The 19,738-nt window shown below is 44.0% G+C and overlaps 1 protein-coding gene across 1 annotated transcript in view; it reads left to right on the top strand.

Annotated features, from left to right (window-relative positions):
* FOXRED2 (FAD dependent oxidoreductase domain containing 2) overlaps positions 1–19,738 on the top strand; it is a 232,279-nt gene that overhangs the window by 163,680 nt on the left and 48,861 nt on the right. The window contains exon 7 of the mRNA XM_083181808.1: positions 12,674–12,918. Within this exon, the coding sequence (XP_083037934.1) occupies positions 12,674–12,918 (245 nt within the window). The remainder of the gene's footprint in view (positions 1–12,673; positions 12,919–19,738) is intronic.

A 19,738-nucleotide genomic window follows, 5' to 3' on the forward strand; every position in this document is an offset into this window, starting at 1 on the left:
GATCAGAGTTCATAGCATCTAAATAATAGTCTGCTAGGGCTTGGAAATGGGTGAGATTTCCATCAAATTGGACGAACCGAGGCTCTTTAGATGGATCTAATTGAACTGGATTCCCCTGAAGAATGGACTGGGAGGACAGTTCGGGTAGGGTAGGGACTTCCAGCACGGCAGGTAAATCTTCCTGAATGGCAGGCATTGGAACCTTAGAGACCCTGATGGTACTGGAGACAGGTCCGGAGGCCGTGGCACATAGGTCCTCATGCCCGGAGGCAAGGGCAGATGGGTCCTCATGCCCGAAGGCAAGGGCAGATGGATCTCTACTGGGAGTGACACACTCGGAACTCCCGTCTGGAGTGAAGGACTCGGAACCCCCATCTGGGGTGATTGGCTCGGAATCCCCTTCTGAGGTGATCAACTGGGGACACCCTTCTTGGGTGCTTAACTCGGAACCCCCTCCTGGGGTGACGGACTCGGAACCCCCACCTGGGGTAACGGACTCGGAACCCCTACCTGGGGTGATAGACTCGGAACCCCCACTTGGGGTGATAGACTCGGAACCCCCACTTGGGGTGATAGACTCGGAACCCCCACTTGGGGTGATAGACTCGGAACCCCCACTTGGGGTGATAGACTCGGAACCCCCACTTGGGGTGATAGACTCGGAACCCCCACTTGGGGTGACATACAGAGCCCCTTCTTGAGGCAAAGTGCTCGGTGGCCCTACTTGGGAAGCCACACTCAGAGACTCCTCTTTGGGTGTGACGTCCAGAGGGTCCTTTTGGGGTGCAACACTCGGAGATTCCTCTTTGGGTAATGAATTCAGAAGCCCTTTTCGGGGTACCACCTTCAGAGACACCTCTTGGGGTGCAGTGCTCAGGAAACCCACCTGGGGCGCAATGCTCAGAGACCCTGTTTGGGGTGTGGTACTCTGAGACCCTGCTTGGAGCCTGACAGTCTGAGACCCCTCCTGGTGCACGACACTCTGAACCCCTTTCTGTGGCTTGAAGCTTTGAGAACCCTCCTGGGAAATTACCCTCCGAGACCTCTTCTGAGGTGAAGTACTCTGTATCCCTTCTTGAGGCTCACTATTCTGAGATCCTTCTAGGAACTCGACGCTGTGAGGATCCACTTGGGGTGTAGTACTTTGATGCCCCTTCTGGAACACAACACTTGGAAACCCTTCTTGGGGCAAAATGCTTGGGAATACCCCCGTTGGGGTTGGAGACTTTGGGCATCTGGATGTGTGCAGACCCCCACTTGGGGCTGGGACCGACAGGATCTCCTCTTGTGGCTTGCCCAAAATTTTACTGTCTTTATGTAAAACGATCTTAGTTCTGGGACCCCAGTGATAACCACGGAACTTTTCCGGAGTGAGCGTAGAAGCAGTACTCTTAATCCTGGCCTCACGGAGGGAACAATCCTGGATAAAATGGTTCTGGGCTCCACAATAGAAGCACAAGTTCAAGGACCTGCGCCGCTGGCGTTCCTCATCTGTCAGCTGAGGACGAGGCTGACTCAGGAACCTGTCCTTACAAGACACAGATGCATCTGCCGATGGGGTTCCTGGGCTGGAATCTAAGGGTCTAGCAGGTACCAAACCCATAGCGGAATCGCCAAGCAATTTAATGACAAGAGTGAGGATGTTGGCCAGCAGCCCCTGTAACTGCTGTATTAGCCGGCGAAGCACTCCAATAGTGCCTGGATCTGATATAGCAGGTGTAGGAGAGAGTGGAGCGAAGTCCATTTGCTGCTGCAGAGTCTGCAAGCTTTGCATAATCAGGGCTTGGTCCTGTTCTTGCTTGTTAACCCTGGCCAGCAGGAGTTCCAGGAGTTCTTTATGAGACAAACCACTAGCGGACTCCATATTCCAGTTGGGCCAGAGTATTCTGTCACAAACTTGGGGTGCACTACCACTCGGGAATTGGCTAGACCTGACACAGGGGCGCGGAGTCTAACCGTGCCGGGGGTTTTCTGCCAGTGACCCCTCCAAGCGGGATATGGGCTTCTGCGGCACCCGACACGTCGGTCGCGGCCCCCTGGTCAGGTTCCCCGTATGAGTGGCGGTAGCTTGTGAAATATGGAATCGTGGTCGTCTAGCCGAGTTGGTATCAGTGCGGGCAAGTAGGAACACAAGGGAAATGCAAAGGAGTATCCAAGGACAGGCCGGGTCATACACTGGAAGCACAGTTCGCGGTACACTGGGATAAGGCTGAAGAATAGTCAAACGGCAAGCTGGGTCATACACAGAGTCACTGGATACGGTACCAAAGGATCAGGCAGGAGAATAGTCAGGAACAAGCCGGGTCAAATATGGTAATCAGGAAACTGGAAATATACTAAGCACAAGGACGCTGGAGCTGGTGTGAACCTATACTCTGGCAGCTTCTGTCTCCCAGAGGCTGCCCTTTATAGGAAGCACAGGGAACCCACAGGTGAACTAATTAATGGGCTGAGCATGCTCAGTTTACACTGAACTCTCCTGCAGGAGAGAGTTACCCAGGTGTAACTAATTAGCTGAGCTCAGATCTCACAGCACAGTTCAGCTATACAGAGATTGTCAGCAGCAAGGACTCCTCCATGTGCTGTAATTAGCAAAGCTCAGGCCACACAGAACTTCCTTGCAGCATGGAGCAGGCTGAACAGACAGGAGAAGCCACAAACCAGATAAGAAACAATACAATAACTGAATGTTGTGACACAAGCTTTCTTTGTATAGCTATATGTAAACATATTCTGGGCCTAAACACATGTTAATATCCGTAGATAACAAAGATTGGAAGTTAACTACTCTTAAACTCTCTAACATAATCCATGTTCCATAACCGGGGTCCTAGTACACAATTCGATCAGTCCTACAAGTTATACATTACTCAAAGCCATGTGCTCATCTTGTCCAGGAGTGCTGCATTCCATCTTTTCTGGTCAACGTCCCAATAGCAAGTAAGAAATAGCTGTATATTTACTTCCCAAGAAAACTCACTTAGGTGGGCTCCATTCATCACTGGCACACCCCTTTGTTTACAGTATCCTGTGACTGGCTCAGGTGAATCCTTTTGTCTTTCCCCAGGAACCATTCATCACATTCTATTCAATAGCCTATAGACACGCCCCTTTGTTACTGTACCTTAATCTAGTGTGAACTTATAATTTGTTATAACATATGAGTGCAATATGATATGAAATTCTAATAACTGTCATCTGACAGCTAATGTAATTTCGCTCATTTAGAGACCAAGCTTGGCATATGGGATGAAATGTGTAACTTGATATGCAATATTTCCTGGCCTATGGGATAAAGATTATTTATCCCTGACTATATTAATATTATGGGCATGGTTATAATTATAATTATGGAAATTATATGCTGGGAAAAATAAGGCATTGACAGGGGTTTATTCTGGTTCGGGCGGTTGGGCCGTAAGCGTACATTCCGGGATTTTTTTATCTGCGCATGCGTACCTTCCGCAATGTGCAGGCGCGAGGACTCCACAACGCTCACGGGTGGTTCTTTCCGTGCGAAAAACCTGTCCGCAAGAGTACGGTCATTGTTGGCGGCATAGGGGCGTGTTGAGGGGAGCGGCCGAAATAATGAGGGAAACTGGGCGTAAACATGGGCGTACACGGGGGTGTGCACAAAAAATGTACGGTGCTACTACCGCTCGATTGGCAAAAGCACTGCATTTTGGACACAAAACAGGCGGCCGCCACCACCACCTCCAGACCACCCCTACAGATACCGCATGACAGCGGACGCCTGGGTCTGCTAATTAACACTGATTACTACTCAAACACATACACCTGAATGTAATAAGCAATGCTGCAGCCTATTAAGTGAAAACCATTATTTCACTACCTGCAAGCCACACACAGCACTCAAACACATTGGAAGCATACCTTTCTACACTTCTCTACATGTAAAGGTTGGTTTCATTTAAGGTAAGAATAATTTTAAGACCTGCTTATATATGCCAAGGTAGTTATTTTGTAACCATTTATACACATTCATTAAGTGTTTTCATATACTTTAAACAGCAGCACACTCAATCTACACAAGTCGACATGTGTCAACGTTTTCACTCTAATACATTCATATTTTTTGTCATTATGATAACAATACATAAACCACATCTAAGAGCTACAAGGATGTGCCAGCAATGTTCTAATCACAATCTTTGTATAGTACCCAAAATACATAACTGTACCACTTTCTGATCTGCTATGATTTGGATGTACTACACTCTGGATGTAAGATGCCATCAATCACATTATTGCAATCACATCTCTCTAACAAAGGATTCCTCAGGGTTGCCGACTTTATTATTCTCCTCTCCGGGAGAAGCCCGGAGAGGAGAGTTTCAGCAGCAGCTCAGGGGGGCGGGGCTTAAGTGTGCCGTCACTAAGCCCCGCCCCCATGATGGTAAACCAGCTAATTCAGGGATCTCCGTGGAGGGGCTAAAATTACGCGATTGTGTCATTTTAGCCCCGCCCCCTCCTCTGAGACCCGAGGATTGCGGGTTGCCCACCCTTCCGGGGGGACCCGATTTTCGGGAGACTCCCGGAAATTCCGGGAGGGTCGGCAACCCTGGGATTCCTACATCTGCTTATGACACTGAAAACTCATATATGTTAAAATATTTAAACATGTTTGTTCACAAGCAATTTTATCATGTTTGGTCGACTCACACATCTTTAACATATCTGTACCAAGACCTGACTGATTTTTTAGGGAGGACACATATGCATTCCTTCACAAATGTCCCTTTTGCCCCTTGTTTGCCTACCTCACCCAGTCCATGAGGAAATCATTGTTCTGGACCTGGTTTTACCTACTGATGTAGGAGTTACCTCACCTGCACAGAAACTGCTTTCTCACCTAATAAGTTGGTCTACACATGTGCTGACACAAACAAATTAGCTGGGAAAAGTTGGATATGAACATGTAAATGGCCATGGAGAGGGTTATACATGGGAAACTTCTACAACACTTCAATAAATGCACAAAAATACCCTGGTCAGTAAGTACACATAAATGTATTATTTGCTTGACACAAGAAATTACACATACAACAATTGTTTTGTAATTGTGAAATAAAATGTATTTGCTGTTCAGCATCACAGCTTATTTGAAAATTTAATTTCATAAATAAAATTTAAATATTAAATATTTACAAAAATAACAATCAGCCAGAAAAAGAGGTTGCATATCTCCAAACATGTGTTACCCAGCATCTGCAATGGTGAAAGAAATGTGGACACCAGAATACGACCTGCACCTGCACCAATACTAAGCACGATACACACCACCAAAAATAAAACCTTCATTTCAAGAGGTCAAAATAAGCAGTTTACTGCCCTTCGCACGAAAATGGATAGATGTAGAACTCAGGAAGTGGATCCTCAGTGCAAATTAAAAAATTGGGGTCCAAACGCAGAGGAAGTGACCCAGGTGTCATTATTTTGGCCCTTTTTTCCCCTTTTTTCATGGGGCCTTGGGGACAGGGGCCTTTGGGACTGAAGCCTTGCGCCGTCTTGGGCCAGTGGACAGAGGTGGAAGTTTGTGGAGCAGCTTGGGGTGGGGCAGCAGATGGGGGGTTGTCCCTTTGGGACCTGGCGGTGGTGAGCAGCTCCGCCAGAATGTCATTCTGGCGGCTGAGTTGTTGGGCAATGCTTTGCATGCCAGCCGCCAGAATGTCATTCTGGCGTTTGAAGGCCTCAAACTGCTGCGTGTTTGTCTCCTTCCAAATCCCCATGAACTCCACAAACTGCTGCTGATGGTCTGCAGCTTGCACCCGATGCTGCTCTATCCTGTCCAGCATCTCCAGCAACCTGCCATCATATGAGGCCAGTGGATGGGTGTGGCGTATTGGTGGAGTCTGGACCACATGCTCCACTTGTGGCTCTGAAGAGGAAGATGCTGCCGGTTCATCAGGTGTTTCTGCTTCTTCTAGGATAAAAATTGAAAACAATGTCACCATCACATACACAAACAATCTCTCTTACCACAAACAATGCATTACTGTGACTTACCATCAAAAGCAGCAGCAAAGACCTCCGCCGGGAGCTCACTATTCATATTGGATACCCCCCTGACCTCGCCCACATCAATCACATCCAACGAGTCCTGCTCCAGGAGGGTATATTCCAAACTTGATGGCATAGGCCCCCTCCCGGTGGACATGCTGTGGTTGTACCGATCAGTCATCTTCCTCTTCAGTCCAGTTTTGAAGTCTGACCACCTACAAATTTATTCAAAAAAATATCAACATGAGATATGTGCACCACTGTGCTAGTGAACATCATTACTACGTTACATTTACTAGTGTGGGTGATATTTTTTTTTTCTGCATACGTTTGCCACACACACATTAATGTCTCCATTATGAGGCATTACAGTGTCTCATCTCATTCATTAGGCCGCTAAATGCACATACATATCTCACTATGCAGAAATGACAGCAGCCATGGCCAAATTATGCACCTCCACCTGTTGAGAAAATACACATCCCACCATAGCTTAACAGTGTTGATATTATGGAGTAATTTAACTATGGGAAGGCATGCTGGGATGTGTAGTTTATCAACAGCTACATGTGCACAGTTTGGACATCCTTGTTTCAGTAGCATCATATGGAACATGTTACTACAACTCTTTTTCAACGACACACTTTCTGTTGTCCCATCACATACGTCACAGGAGCAGAACTGTGCCCATAACCTCACATCACACCAATGGGGCATGTTTCATATATAAATGTGGGTTATTAGACATGGTTGTGTTCACATGTGTCATTGAAGTGTAGCACTATCTACAAACACACCTTTCTATTATTCTCAAAACATACATGTAACATATGTACACACATATGACATTATCAGGGGGAGAAACACACTTGCCTTTTCTTCACTGATGCCAAATCTCTTTCCACTGTACGGCGCTGCGGACACTTTGCGGCGCCTTATAAATAAATGTACTACTACTGTTGACACCTGGTTCACTTCATCTGTTATATTCTCCCAAAGCTTTCTCCTTGCACTGGCAACCGGCTTCCTGGTAGGTAATTCTATCCATTCTCATGCTCTGGGCACTAAAATTCTCAATTCTGCCTCTAGAAATGCAGGGTTTCTCTTTTTGGTGGTGGTAGCAGTGCCTGTTAGTGAGGGGCCCCCTTGCTCTTGGGCTCTCCTTCTCTGCTCCTGCTCCCTCTGCCTCAAAGTTTCAAGCAGGGATTCTGCTGTTGCTCTCTGTAGGGCGTCCTCAGCTGCGGAATCATCTGAGCTAGACATGTTTGCCGCAATTATGGCCTGCATCTGACTGGATATTTATATTCAAAACTCCCACCTTGAACAAGGGGCGTATATTTTTCCCCGCAATGTAGTAGCTAATTTACGCCAATATTTCCCGCCGATATTTCCCGCCAATGATCTTGGCAGATAATTACCGCTTAAATTACGCAGGTGTCCACGCGCCTGAGCATTCATCTGTACATGCACATACACAGGTTGTTGACCATTGTGTGCTACATAGTGAAATGTGTGCACATGTCATTCCAATGATGAGTGTTTTCAGGTGGTCTCAGTTGGAGTATGTGTATGCTTTCTTAAACAAATTTATAAACATACCAACGTTACAAAGCTTTCCTTTACATTTGATATGAGGATTAATTTGTCATACACCAACATGTTGTATGTGCGTTGTTATAAGCGTGTGTATTACTAGATGGTTGCGTGTATAATTTTTTGCACACTGTATATACAGTACGTGTCTCCCTACATTAAAAGCATAATGTATGTTATGGTGTGCATATCGGAACAGTCCGTGAAAGTTTTTATTCGCATACATATTGTAAATGTAAGATGGATTAATAAAGATAACAATAAAAAAAACTACCTTTTCGTCCAATCAGCAACCACCAAAACGTATACATGTACCTGCAATTAATAACTGCGCCATTGCCAATATGTCTTTGACACAGGCTGCCCCATTCTCCACCGTGGAACTTATGGCGTTGGTCTACATCATGGACCGTCGCCTGGGGGCCAGGGGCCCTTATGTCTCCAATATGGAGAAGGGGCGGGCATATAACGCAGCCCGCCGCTTGATTTTCGCAAGGACCAACGTCCAGAGGAGCCTGGGGCAGGTGGAGTGGCGCTGGTCGGACCTGCGCCGCCGCCAGCCAGGCCTACTTTGAAAACTTCGTCGGAATATTAGCCGAGGTAAGATTTTTTTTTTACACAAATATGTCCGCGTTTTTTTAGCAATGGGTTCAGGAATTACTTTTAACATGTGCATGAGTATGTGGGTGTATGTGGGTGTATAGGGGTGTTTAGGGGTGTGTATTGATAAGGTCTGATTTTGTGTGTAGCAGATCGAAAAATTTTGATGTTACATTTAAAGACCAATGAAAATTTAACATTTATATTTATATGACGAGGACTAATTTATTTTTGTTATTCTCTCCTTTTCATGAAACAAAACCTTCATTTTCTATACCATCAACATGAACATTTCAGCACGCGCAAGGGTACGCATGAGGCCCAGCAAGAGGAGGAGGATTGAGGAGAGCACCCTGGGGCCCGCTGGTGCACACACCATCTCTTCCTCCACTTCCAGCAGCCACTCTCCCACCCCCAGCCACTCTCCCACCCCCAGCCACTCACCCACCCCCAGCCACTCACCCACCCCCAGCCAGGCATCTGCCACCCCCAGCCACTCACCCACCCCCAGCCAGGAATCTGCCACCCCCAGCCACTCACCCACCCCCAGCCACTCACCCATCCCCAGCCACTCACCCACCCCCAGCCAGGCATCTGCCACCCCCAGCCAGGTATCTGCCACCCCCAGCCAGACATCTGCCACCCCAGCCACTCACCCACCCCCAGCCACTCACCCACCCCCAGCCAGGCATCTGCCACCCCCAGCCAGGCATCTGCCACCCCCAGCCAGGCATCAGCTACTGGACACCCATCCAGTGAACAACAGGATGCCACAAGTAGCCGTAAGTAAACAATGTGCCAAATGTTTACATACACATTTCTACACATAAACAATCATAACACCCACATATGTGTATACAACATCATCATTAGTTGCAACATATCAATGCAGTGAGAGCCATCGCTCGTCCCCTTGGTGTATATTCAGAGTGTGGGCAGTAATTGACATAACAGCACATCCAATTACATATCCGACAGTAGTGGTGTTGAAGTTATGTGGGCCCAGCTGTTGTGTAACTACGCTTCTCAGCATTATGTGCAACAATAATTTATAGATTGGTTTGTTAATAGTGTGTGAGGCCATACGGATGCATGCTTTTCGAAATTAGGTGTAGGCCTATAATTTGTACAGAAATGGCCAACATTTTACTAAGTAAGGAGTGGTTAAGCCACAACAATGTCAGTACACTTAAATAGCACAGGTTAATTGTGAGGTTAGAGGTGATTCCCCCACCACAAACCTCCCAATTGGTATACAGCATACATTCATCCAAGAAAGATGAATTTATTTCATTTTATGTAATATGTACAGTATGTGTGTGAAAACATAATAGTCTTTTGTACAGTGTTTACAGCAGACCCATCTTAAATGTAGTAGAAAAATGTATGTGGGCTTCACACTTAACTCACAACTTCTTATTATGTGAAAATACAACAAAGATTTGGGTATATTATATATTAATTATAATGTATTTTTTCCCTTCACTACAGACACTGAACAGCACCAGGAAGATGTGGCCCAGATAATGCGGGAAATTTTCCTGACTCTTTATTATTTAAATCTCCTGTTTGGCCGACTGGAGGCCCTCATTTAATTATTTTTTTTATTTGGAATTATTATGTTTCCAAAAAATAAAATTTTATGTTCTGTTAGAAGTTGCCTGTGTTTTTATTCTGAAATATGTTAGAGGGTTTGTAAGGGCAGGTACATACAGATGTGTAAGGTAACTTATATTTGTAATATGAGCTGAGGGGTAACTATTGATGTGTGAATGTGTGTGTTTTTGGGTTAAATAACACATAGTGAAAAGGCATGAATGTTTAATGTTGTTAGATTAAAACATCACACATAACATCAGGGTAGGTATACATGTTAAAAAATCAGAACAAACTAAGTATGGGCATAATTTACTACATACACACAAACACGAACATAACTTTATTTAAAAGTAACAGCAATGTGGGGACACATAGATAGTGATTAAAATGCAACATTAGAACATAATAAATATACATGTAAGGAGGGGTAAAATGTATTTTTATTAGGGTGTTAATAAAGGTAGACAATTGAGGTAATAGAAAACAATAATTGAATAACAATTCCAATATATCATTTAATTGTCTTTAATAATAGTTGAAAGGCTAGATTATGAGGGACATATATATGAAGGGTATGCCAGCGTACACGGACGTACGCTCACTCTCACGATCGGTGACATACGCTGAGTTTTCCATTGAAAACAGCCGAGACCCGTCCGTACAAGGAGGCGCACGCTCAGATAGCCGTAAGATGTCGGTGTGAAAACGGACGGGAGCCGTCCGTATACGTTGGCGTACGCTCTGTTGTACGCCAGCTGTCGGTGTCTAGGAGTCGATCCGCCCGTGTATGGTGTCGTATGCTCAATTGTACACCACTCCCCTTTGTCAGTGTTTGTGGCCGTCCGTATGCGGATGTTTTGTGGGTGGACTTTCGCTCACCGTCCGCGTACAGGAAACGTACGCTGATACAGAACGTGCATACGTTTGGCCGCCTGAACCAGAATAAGGTCCTAAGACACAAGACTACATCAATATTTGTGAAAGTAAGAAAGTGTCCACAAGACACCTCTGGGTTGCAAGTACATTGTATCTATATCAGGATCAAACTCCTGCAAGTGTAAAATTAAGATACAAGTTACCAGTGAAGGAGTGAATAGAAGAACTGGCAACAAAATAAGACACGTAACACAACAAACAGTAATATAATTATCATTTATTACTATACAGTAAACACAGGCTTCAATATTTTTGTACCTGCATCACTAAGCTACGGATCACAGAGATTCATTTTAATCTTTACAATTTTTCTTCTTTCTATATCTTGCTTTAATATTTTCGCTACTTGAAATCCCTATCACAGGGAATCATTCTTTTAGGTCACATACAATTAATAAAATTGAGTATTGTTAATACATAACGATGGCCTGCTAGTTAAAAGTAATACATATATCAATAAAGTATACACCTAGTTTTAGGTATGTGTTTATGAATAAGTCTCAATGAGACTATGTGGATGAGGAGTGCATCATAAATAAACTGATTTATTTTTCTTCTTTGTTCACACTGATCCGGCTATTTATCAGGAAGCACTGAAGTGGATATGTGTCTTAAATCCATTCCGCCATCAACCCAGGAACAAATTTACCGTGTCTGACCAAGGTTGATCAAAGTCACTTTTGTGGTGGTCTCAAATATATAAAAGTTATGGTTGCAGGCCTTAATGTGTGTCTGTGTGTGTTTGAAACCACCCCCGCCTCCTCTGTGCCTGTCTCTTGCCACCACCTCTTCAATATACTTTTCTCCTGTTCTTAGCACACTGGAATGTTGCTCATTTTATTTTCTTGGAACATTTACAAGTTAATGAACTTTGCATGTGATGGTATGCGATGCGAAACGATATCGGCCGATGTTGTACAATGGCATACAATTTTAAAATTGTATGCCATTGTATATGGCATACAATGCCATACAATACGATGTGATGCGATTATAAATTGTATAAGCACCGTAATGGGTGCTTACAATGGTTAAATGCACCCCCACGCCACCCCCAAGTGAACCCTAAGTGTGGCAAGCCCTTTTCATACCCCCACTATCCACGTCGGCGTGAAGATGAGAATAGAAAGTGTGGCGAGCGCATTGAGCCACCGAGCCCGAAGTGCGGCGAGGGGACGCGGATACCTTCACAGCTATACGCATCCCCTCGCGCACTTCACAGGTATTCGCTTCCCCAAGCAGGGCTCGCTGCTCTCCCCACGCTTCGGGCTCGGTGGCTCGCTGCGCTCGACACACTTTCTATTCTCGACTCCACGCCATCGTGGATAGTGGGGGTATGAAAAGGTCGTAGGACGCATACCGCCACCCCTCGCGGGCTAGCTACGAGTCGGGTTCACGTTTATAGTGGGGGGGTGGCGTGGGGGTGCATTTAACATTGTAAGCACCCATTTGGGTGCTTAAAAACACCCTTTAGGGTGCTTACACAATTTTTCATCGTATAGGGGGGGAAAATCGCATTGCATCGCATCGCATGCCATCCGGTGTATGGAATGCGATGCGATTGGATGAAAAAAATTGGGCGACTAATAATCGGGGCGCCGTGCTAGTACACAAGTACCTGAACTTTAAAACCATCTCAAAAGTTTCCATGCTATAATCACTATTACCATTAAAATTACATACCTTGTCTATCATATAATGTGAAAAGATTGGCACATTAAGGGAGTCTTCACTTTTTGATTTATTTGGAACTGAAAGATTCATTACTTGTATTTATAACAAAGAACAAAAATTGTATGCAATAATATGTAAGTGATGATTTGAACAAATTACAGATTTTGACTACATATGCAATGTTTTCTTACTGTACAGTATGTACACAAACTGCAGTCAAATACTTTTCTGTATGTTTTCTGTACTCTAGGCATTTAAATACTTTTCAGTACATAGAGGAGGTACAAGCAGGAGTTCTCCCCATGTTAGAAAAAAGTACTGGGAGAAAATCATATGACACAGGACTCTTTGTACTTGTCATGGAATATGGAAAGAACTTTTCGGGGGCAGACAAAGATGTATTTCACTATAATCGTGCCATTGGGGAGGCAAAAATAGCCTGGCGATCCAACTTCTTGCACCCTGTGATTTACTACTACAAACACCTTCCATCAGGTAATGAGAGATTTTGACATTGTCTGTTTCAAAGGGCCCCTAAGGGGGCCTTACGCTTTAGTTCAAATGTTTGTTTAGCTTATAATGCTAATCTCTAACAAAGAGTTAAAGGTCTTTTTAATAAATCTGTAAATTGATTTTAATACACTACATGTTATTTTATACCTTTATTTATCTTATATCTGATTCAAAAATATCCTTTCTCACATTAAAATGCAGGAAAGGGTATAATGAAATGTTGGCAAATTTACATAATATCAGAAATAAAATATATAAAACAGTATACATCATACTTGCTGATTATGGGACTGAGCAGCCTGGACCGCACAACAGGGGTGTGTAGCTCAGGGATAAAGGACGGTCCAGGAGAGTTGCAGATGTGACAGCCAGCCCATACTCCACTATACAGAGCCCACATTTTTGTCATGTATAGCTGGGGCAGGGCTACAGCTATGTGATTTGGTGAGCAGGAGTGCCACACATTTTTCATGAGCCTCCCAGCTAATCTGGGATAGTAGGCAAGTATATCCATTCTAACTCCAAATCAACATTACATATGGATTAATATGTTTTGCCATGGTTTCATTTCCTAGGATTCTTTTATCTCATGTTACCCCAGGTATACAAATATTTTGTAATGTTGCAGTACATTCTAAAAAGCTTTTTTATCAATGCAAAAGTTCAATACATGAGTCCTTACTCCTGATTCCTGGCCAAACCTGCTGTGGTTCTGTGACACTGTGAGGGAAATTTACGAAGATGGTAGTTTAATTTCACATGGGATGTTGCTATGTGCAACCAGTCAGATACTATCCATTATCTTTTAGAAGGTGATAAATAAATAAGAAGTCGACTCTGATTGGTTGCCTATATCTACATCCCATGTGAAGTAGAACTCCCATCTTAGTAAATTCCCCCCTGCATTACTTGAGGATTGGATCAAAGTACATTATTGCTGCCTTTGCGAACAATATGACAGTTTTCTTCAGGCAATCATGTTATGTTGTTTATATACACTACCGTTCAAAAGTTTGGGGTCACTTAGATGTTGACACTGGCATTTTGTGGGTACCTGTGAGGCATCTATTTCTCAACCTTGAGACTCTAATGTACTTGTCCTCTTGCTGAGTTGTGCACCGGGGCCTCCTGCTTCTCTTTCTACTCTGGTTAGAGCCTGTTTGTGCTCTTCTCTGCAGGGAGAAATACACACCGTTGTAGGAAAAATTCAGTTTCTTGCCAATTTCTCACATGGACTCGCCTTCTTTTCTAAGATCAAGAATAGACAGTTGAGTTTCATATGAAAGTTATCTTTTTTTCTGGCCATTTTGAGAGTATAATTGAACCTACAAATGTGATGCTCCAGAATTTCAACTAGCTCAAAGGAAGGCCAGTTTTATAGCTTCTCTATGGAGCAAACCCATTTCCTCTACCTCCCCATGGCAGCTACCAATGGGTTAAGTCCTGCAGGGTAGTATTCTGGAAAGGAAACAAAGAGAACACTTGGCCCTACATAAGCCCCTCCCTTCTAGGCCTCAGTGTCTTTTTTTCCTTTCCAGGGTAGTAGGAGCATGGCTTACCCTGAGCTGCTGCCCTCTCCACTACCTGGAGTAGATGGGGTTGAGGCTGGAGAGAAAAACGAACGGGTCTCCGCTGCCCAGAGCAGTAAGGGGTACCTGGGGTCTGCTGAGTAGCCTAGAGGCATCCAAGCAGCGTGGAACTAGACGCTGGGATCTCCAGGCACAAGGAAGCCAGGATGCCGGCAGCACCAGTAAAAGGGCCCAGACAAATGCACAAGAGACTGGTGGATTCTAAGACTAACAGACTCAGCAGACCGGGTAAGACTCCTTGCAGTGAATGCTGGAGCAAAATCTTATGGCTTGCAATACTAATTGTGATTATTAATGCTTATAGCTGAAAGCTGTTAAAGCAGATAGCAGCCATAATGGAGGAAGATAAAAAGCAGCAAAGGAAATCAGGGTAAGCCAGGAATAAGGAATAGAATATTAGAGTGATTTTAAAGGATTGCAAATGGATAACAGTGGTGACTGTTTTTATTGTTTAGAAACACCATGCTGCTAAATGCACTATGTGTGATTAACTGCTCCCAGACAAATGAATTGGAACCACCTGTGACATTCAGCAGGGTGGAACCCAGAATATGTCAGAACTAGTAACTATGCTTGAAGCAGCAATAGCTGACACGTTTGTTACTAAAGAGGATATAACTGAAATATCATTCAAAAGGAGGAGCAGAGCAATATTATGAGACTATTCTGCAGACTCTAAGGAACCTTTAGTAAAGGAGGCAGACTTAGAAGAAGGTGAAATTAACCAAGATAAGGATGAATCAGATTTTAATCCAGTTTTGGTGAAAAACTTGCTGGAACTCATACGTAAGTCCCTGAATATAGAGTATTCCAAGGAGGAAGGAAAATTACAGGAGCTTCTCTTCAGGGATAAAAAAAAAAAAAAAAAAAGGGCTAAGGTGTTTCCCCTATCTAAAATCCTTAAAGAGATAGTAGAGGAAGAGTGGAAACACCCGGATAAAAAGATGGGAATTCCACTTAAGGTTTCAAAGATGGATCCCTTTGCAGCGGATCAGGTCCATGAGTGGTAGGATGCCCTAAGGTAGATGCGGCCATAGCCAGAATCTCCAAGAAATAAAAAAAAAAAAAAAAAAAAATTAAATAAAATAAAAATTAATAAAAAAAAAAAAAATTAATAAAAAAAAAAAAAAAAAATAGAAAGACCCTTCCTTTGGAGGATGCAAACATCTTTAAGGATGCGATGGAGAGAAAAATAGAGGTTGGCCTAAAAAAACATTTTTTTTTAAATATAAATAAAAAACATGTTACCTCAGGGGCTTTGATGAAGGCATCAGCAGCCATAGCGGTCACCGCCAGGGTGCTAAGGTCTTGGTGTCAAGACCTAGAGTCTGACACATTAGACAGTATCAAGAGATCAGAACTTGTCAAAGTATGCAAATATACAGATCGCAGTTGAGTTTCTGTGTGATGCCTCCCTAGATGTCGTCAAATTAGCAGCCAGATCCATTGCGACTACAGCGGTGACTAGGAGAGCCTTATGGCTCAAGCCGTGGGCAGCTGACACGCAATCTAACAGAAGCTGATCTCCCTGCCATTCCAGACCATTCTGTTGGTAGCAAACTAGATGATATAATTACAAAGATTTCTGGAGGAAAATCGGTCTAGCTACCACAGGACATGGCAGGAAGAGGCACGTTCAACAGATCGTTCCGTTATTCAGCACCGGACTTTAAAGAAGCAAGGGCTTACAGGCCGGGCAGAAGCTTCAGGAAGTCCTGGTCTGCCAACAGAAGCTTTATTCGTGGCCAAAGGGGCCAGAAAGGGAGGTTCTCCTCTAAACAGAACTACCAATGATGCCAAACAGGCAGTCGGGGGCAGACTGTACAGTACAGCCAGGTCTGGTCCCGTTCTGTCAAAGACAAGTCGGGAAATTCTGACAGGGTACAAAATAGAGTTTGCAAGATACCCAGGAACGTGGCAGATCGATTCTACTGTCCCTCAAAACCAGACAGAGAAGGCAGCATTATTCGCCAGCTTGGAGAAAATGATTGCACAAAAAGTAGTAGTGGGGTACAGAAGGATCAAGAAGAGGAAGGGTGGCTCTCAAGGTTCTGTGTAGTAGAAAGGGGCATCCGGCGGATTCCGGACAATTCTGGATCTGAGAAGATTAAATTCATAAGTCCAGATAAAGAAATTCAAAATGGAGTCACTGAGGACGATCCTTCCCGACATCATACCTGGGTTTTTTCTGACTACAATAGACTTACAGGGTGCGTATCGGCACATACCCATATTTCCAGGTCACCACAAATTTTTAAGGTTCAGAAAAAAAAATGTTACATATGAGTTTGTCACCCTGCCCTACCTCTCCTTGGACATTCACGAAAGTACTGATCGTGTTGGTCGCAAATCTATGAATGCAAGGAATTACCATATGGCCGTACTTAGACGACCTCCTTATTATGGCAAGGTCCAGGTCAGAAGCAACAAACCACACAAAAAGAGTGAAGGAGTACCTGGAGGAGCACGGTTGGATTATAAACATGGCAAAAAGTCACTTGGATCCAGCGCGGTCAGAAAAATACTTAGGAGTGGTCATAGATACTCAGTTAACAAAAAATAAAACTGATGGAGGAAGGACAAAAGAAATGAAGAAAAGGGGTCCTAAGCCTAAAAGACAAGAAGGTAACGTCTTCAGGAACGTGCATGATGGTGATAGGGCGGCTGTCAGCAGCACTAGAGGCAGTAACATGGGGGCGATTCCGCATGAGGATGTTACAAAATTGTTTCCTGACCCAATGGGACGGGAGAAACAAAAGTCAGACAATCAAATTTATCAAAAGGTGCACATCAAAATCTCGACTGGTAGGCTCAAGAGGAAAGACTGAATCTAGGAAGGAAAATTCCTAGTATCCAGTCAAGTAGTAGTAACAACTAAGGCCAGCCAGACTGGCTGGGGAGCTGTATGCGGACACCACATGGTTCAGGGGGTCTGGACCCGAAAAATGAGCAAAAGTCATTAAAACCTCAGAGAGATAAGAGCAGTTCTGATGTCGTGTACCCACCTTCAGGATCACCTGCTAGGAAAAGATGTTGTAGGGAGGTCCGACAACCAGACAGACAGTGGTGGCATACGTGAACAAACAGGGGGGCACAAGAAGCCTACCCTTATGACAGAAGTGGCGAAAGTAATCGAGTGGGCAGAACACAGAGTAAACAGTCTATCGGCAGTATTTGTGGCCGGAGGCCAGAATCTGCAAGCAGACAGCCTAAGCAGGCATGAGATATTACCAGGAGAATGGGAGCTGTCAACAGAGGCAGTCCATACCCTGGTGAGCATGTGGGGCATGCCACAGATGGACCTAATGGCCACGGCAAAGAATGCAAAGGTCAAAGATTCTTCTCCAGACATTGGGATCAAGGCGCAGAGCAACTGGTTGCTCTAACAACAGAGTGGAACGCGGAGCTTGTGTACATATTCTCGCCGTTTTCGATAATAGCCAGGCTTCTCGGGAAGATAAAGGAAGAGAAGGCTACAGTGATTGCAGTTATTCCATGCTGGCCAAGAAGGCCATGGTTTATGAAGCTGGTGAAGATGGCAATAGACGATCCTTGGACGATACCCAATTACGACAGACTAATAGGTCAGCACAATCTGTGGCGAGCACAGTCGGAAGATTGGAAGCTGACGGCGTGGCTACTGAGGTCCGGACACTTAAGACAGAGGTTTTTTCAAGTAAGGTGATTGAAACATTGCTTAAAGCCAGAAAGAGATCTACTTCAAGAACATACCATCAAGTCTGGAGGAAATATGTGATTTTCTGTAAACGGGCAAAAAGAATGGTATCTGAGACTGCTACGATACTAGACTTTCTTTAGACGGGGCTAGATAGAAACCTTTCTACGAGTTCTATCAAAGTACAGATATCAGCACTTTCCGCCAGGCTAGATACTAAATTGGTAGAAGATAAATATATTCAGAGATTCGTACAAGCAGCCAGGAGGATCAGGCCGGCCTTTCATTCCCCGGTCTCCCCATGGGACATCAATTTAGTGTTGAATACATTAGTAGAAAGCCCATTCGAACCATTGGAAGAAACCTCAATGAAATGGTTGATTATTAAAGTTGTCTTTTTAGTGGCCATCACATCGACCAGGAGGGTGTTTGAATTACAGGCGCTGTGGGCAAAGCAACCGTTCATTAATTTCTTTAAAGATAAGGTGGTATTAAGAACTAATCCCCAATTTCTACCTAAGGTAGTATCAACCTTCCACATAAATCAAGAGATTGCATTACCATCATTATGCGCAAATCCGACCAACAGTAAAGAAGAAAGATTGCATAAATTGGACGTGGTGAGAGCACTGAAAATTTACCTTGACAGAACTTTGTCCTCTAGGAATTCTGATAGACTCTTTATTATAACTGAGGGAAAGAATAAAGGTCAAGGAGCTGGCAAAAGGACCATCTCCAGATGGATAAAACATGTATAGTGGAAGCGTATAAATTAGGAGGTCAACAACCTCCAGTAGGTATCAAAGCCCACTCTACAAGAGCAGTGTCCGCCTCCTGGGCAGAAAAAGAGAGGGCATCTATCGAAGAACTCTGCAAAGCTGCATGCTGGTCATCAGTGCATACATTTGCGAAGCACTACAGAGTGGACGTAACTTCTTCAGCTGATGCGAAGTTTGGCAGACAGGTTCTGAGCGCAGTTGTATGTATGTATGTATGTATGAATTATTATTCATAAGAGAACAAGGTGAAGTAACCTATTATTATCATTATATTATATCCCTCCCATTATATTACTGCTTGGGTATAACCCATTGGTAGCTGCCATGGGGAGGTAGAGGAAAGAACAGATTCCTACCTGTTAATATGCTTTCCTCTACTCCACCATGGCAGCATAGTTCCCTTCCCATATGTATTTGTATTATAAGCTGTTTAACAAGACACTGAGGCCTAGAAGGGAGGGGCTTATGTAGGGCCAAGTGTTCTCTTTGTTTCCTTTCCAGAATACTACCCTGCAGGACTTAACCCATTGGTAGCTGCCATGGTGGAGTAGAGGAAAGCATATTAACAGGTAGGAATCTGTTCTTTTCAGCTGTGCTAATATAATTACATAAGGGTGTTCTAATCATTCATTAACCTTTTAATCCATTAAAACACTGGTGTGATGGTTGCTGGAAATGGGACTCTAGACACATATGTAGATATTCCTTTATAAACCATACATTTGCAGCTAGTATTGTCATTTGCCACATTAACAATG

The sequence above is a fragment of the Crinia signifera genome, chromosome 4, assembly GCF_055691185.1.
Source record: "Crinia signifera chromosome 4, ASM5569118v1, whole genome shotgun sequence".
NCBI classification, from domain to species: domain Eukaryota; kingdom Metazoa; phylum Chordata; class Amphibia; order Anura; family Myobatrachidae; genus Crinia; species Crinia signifera.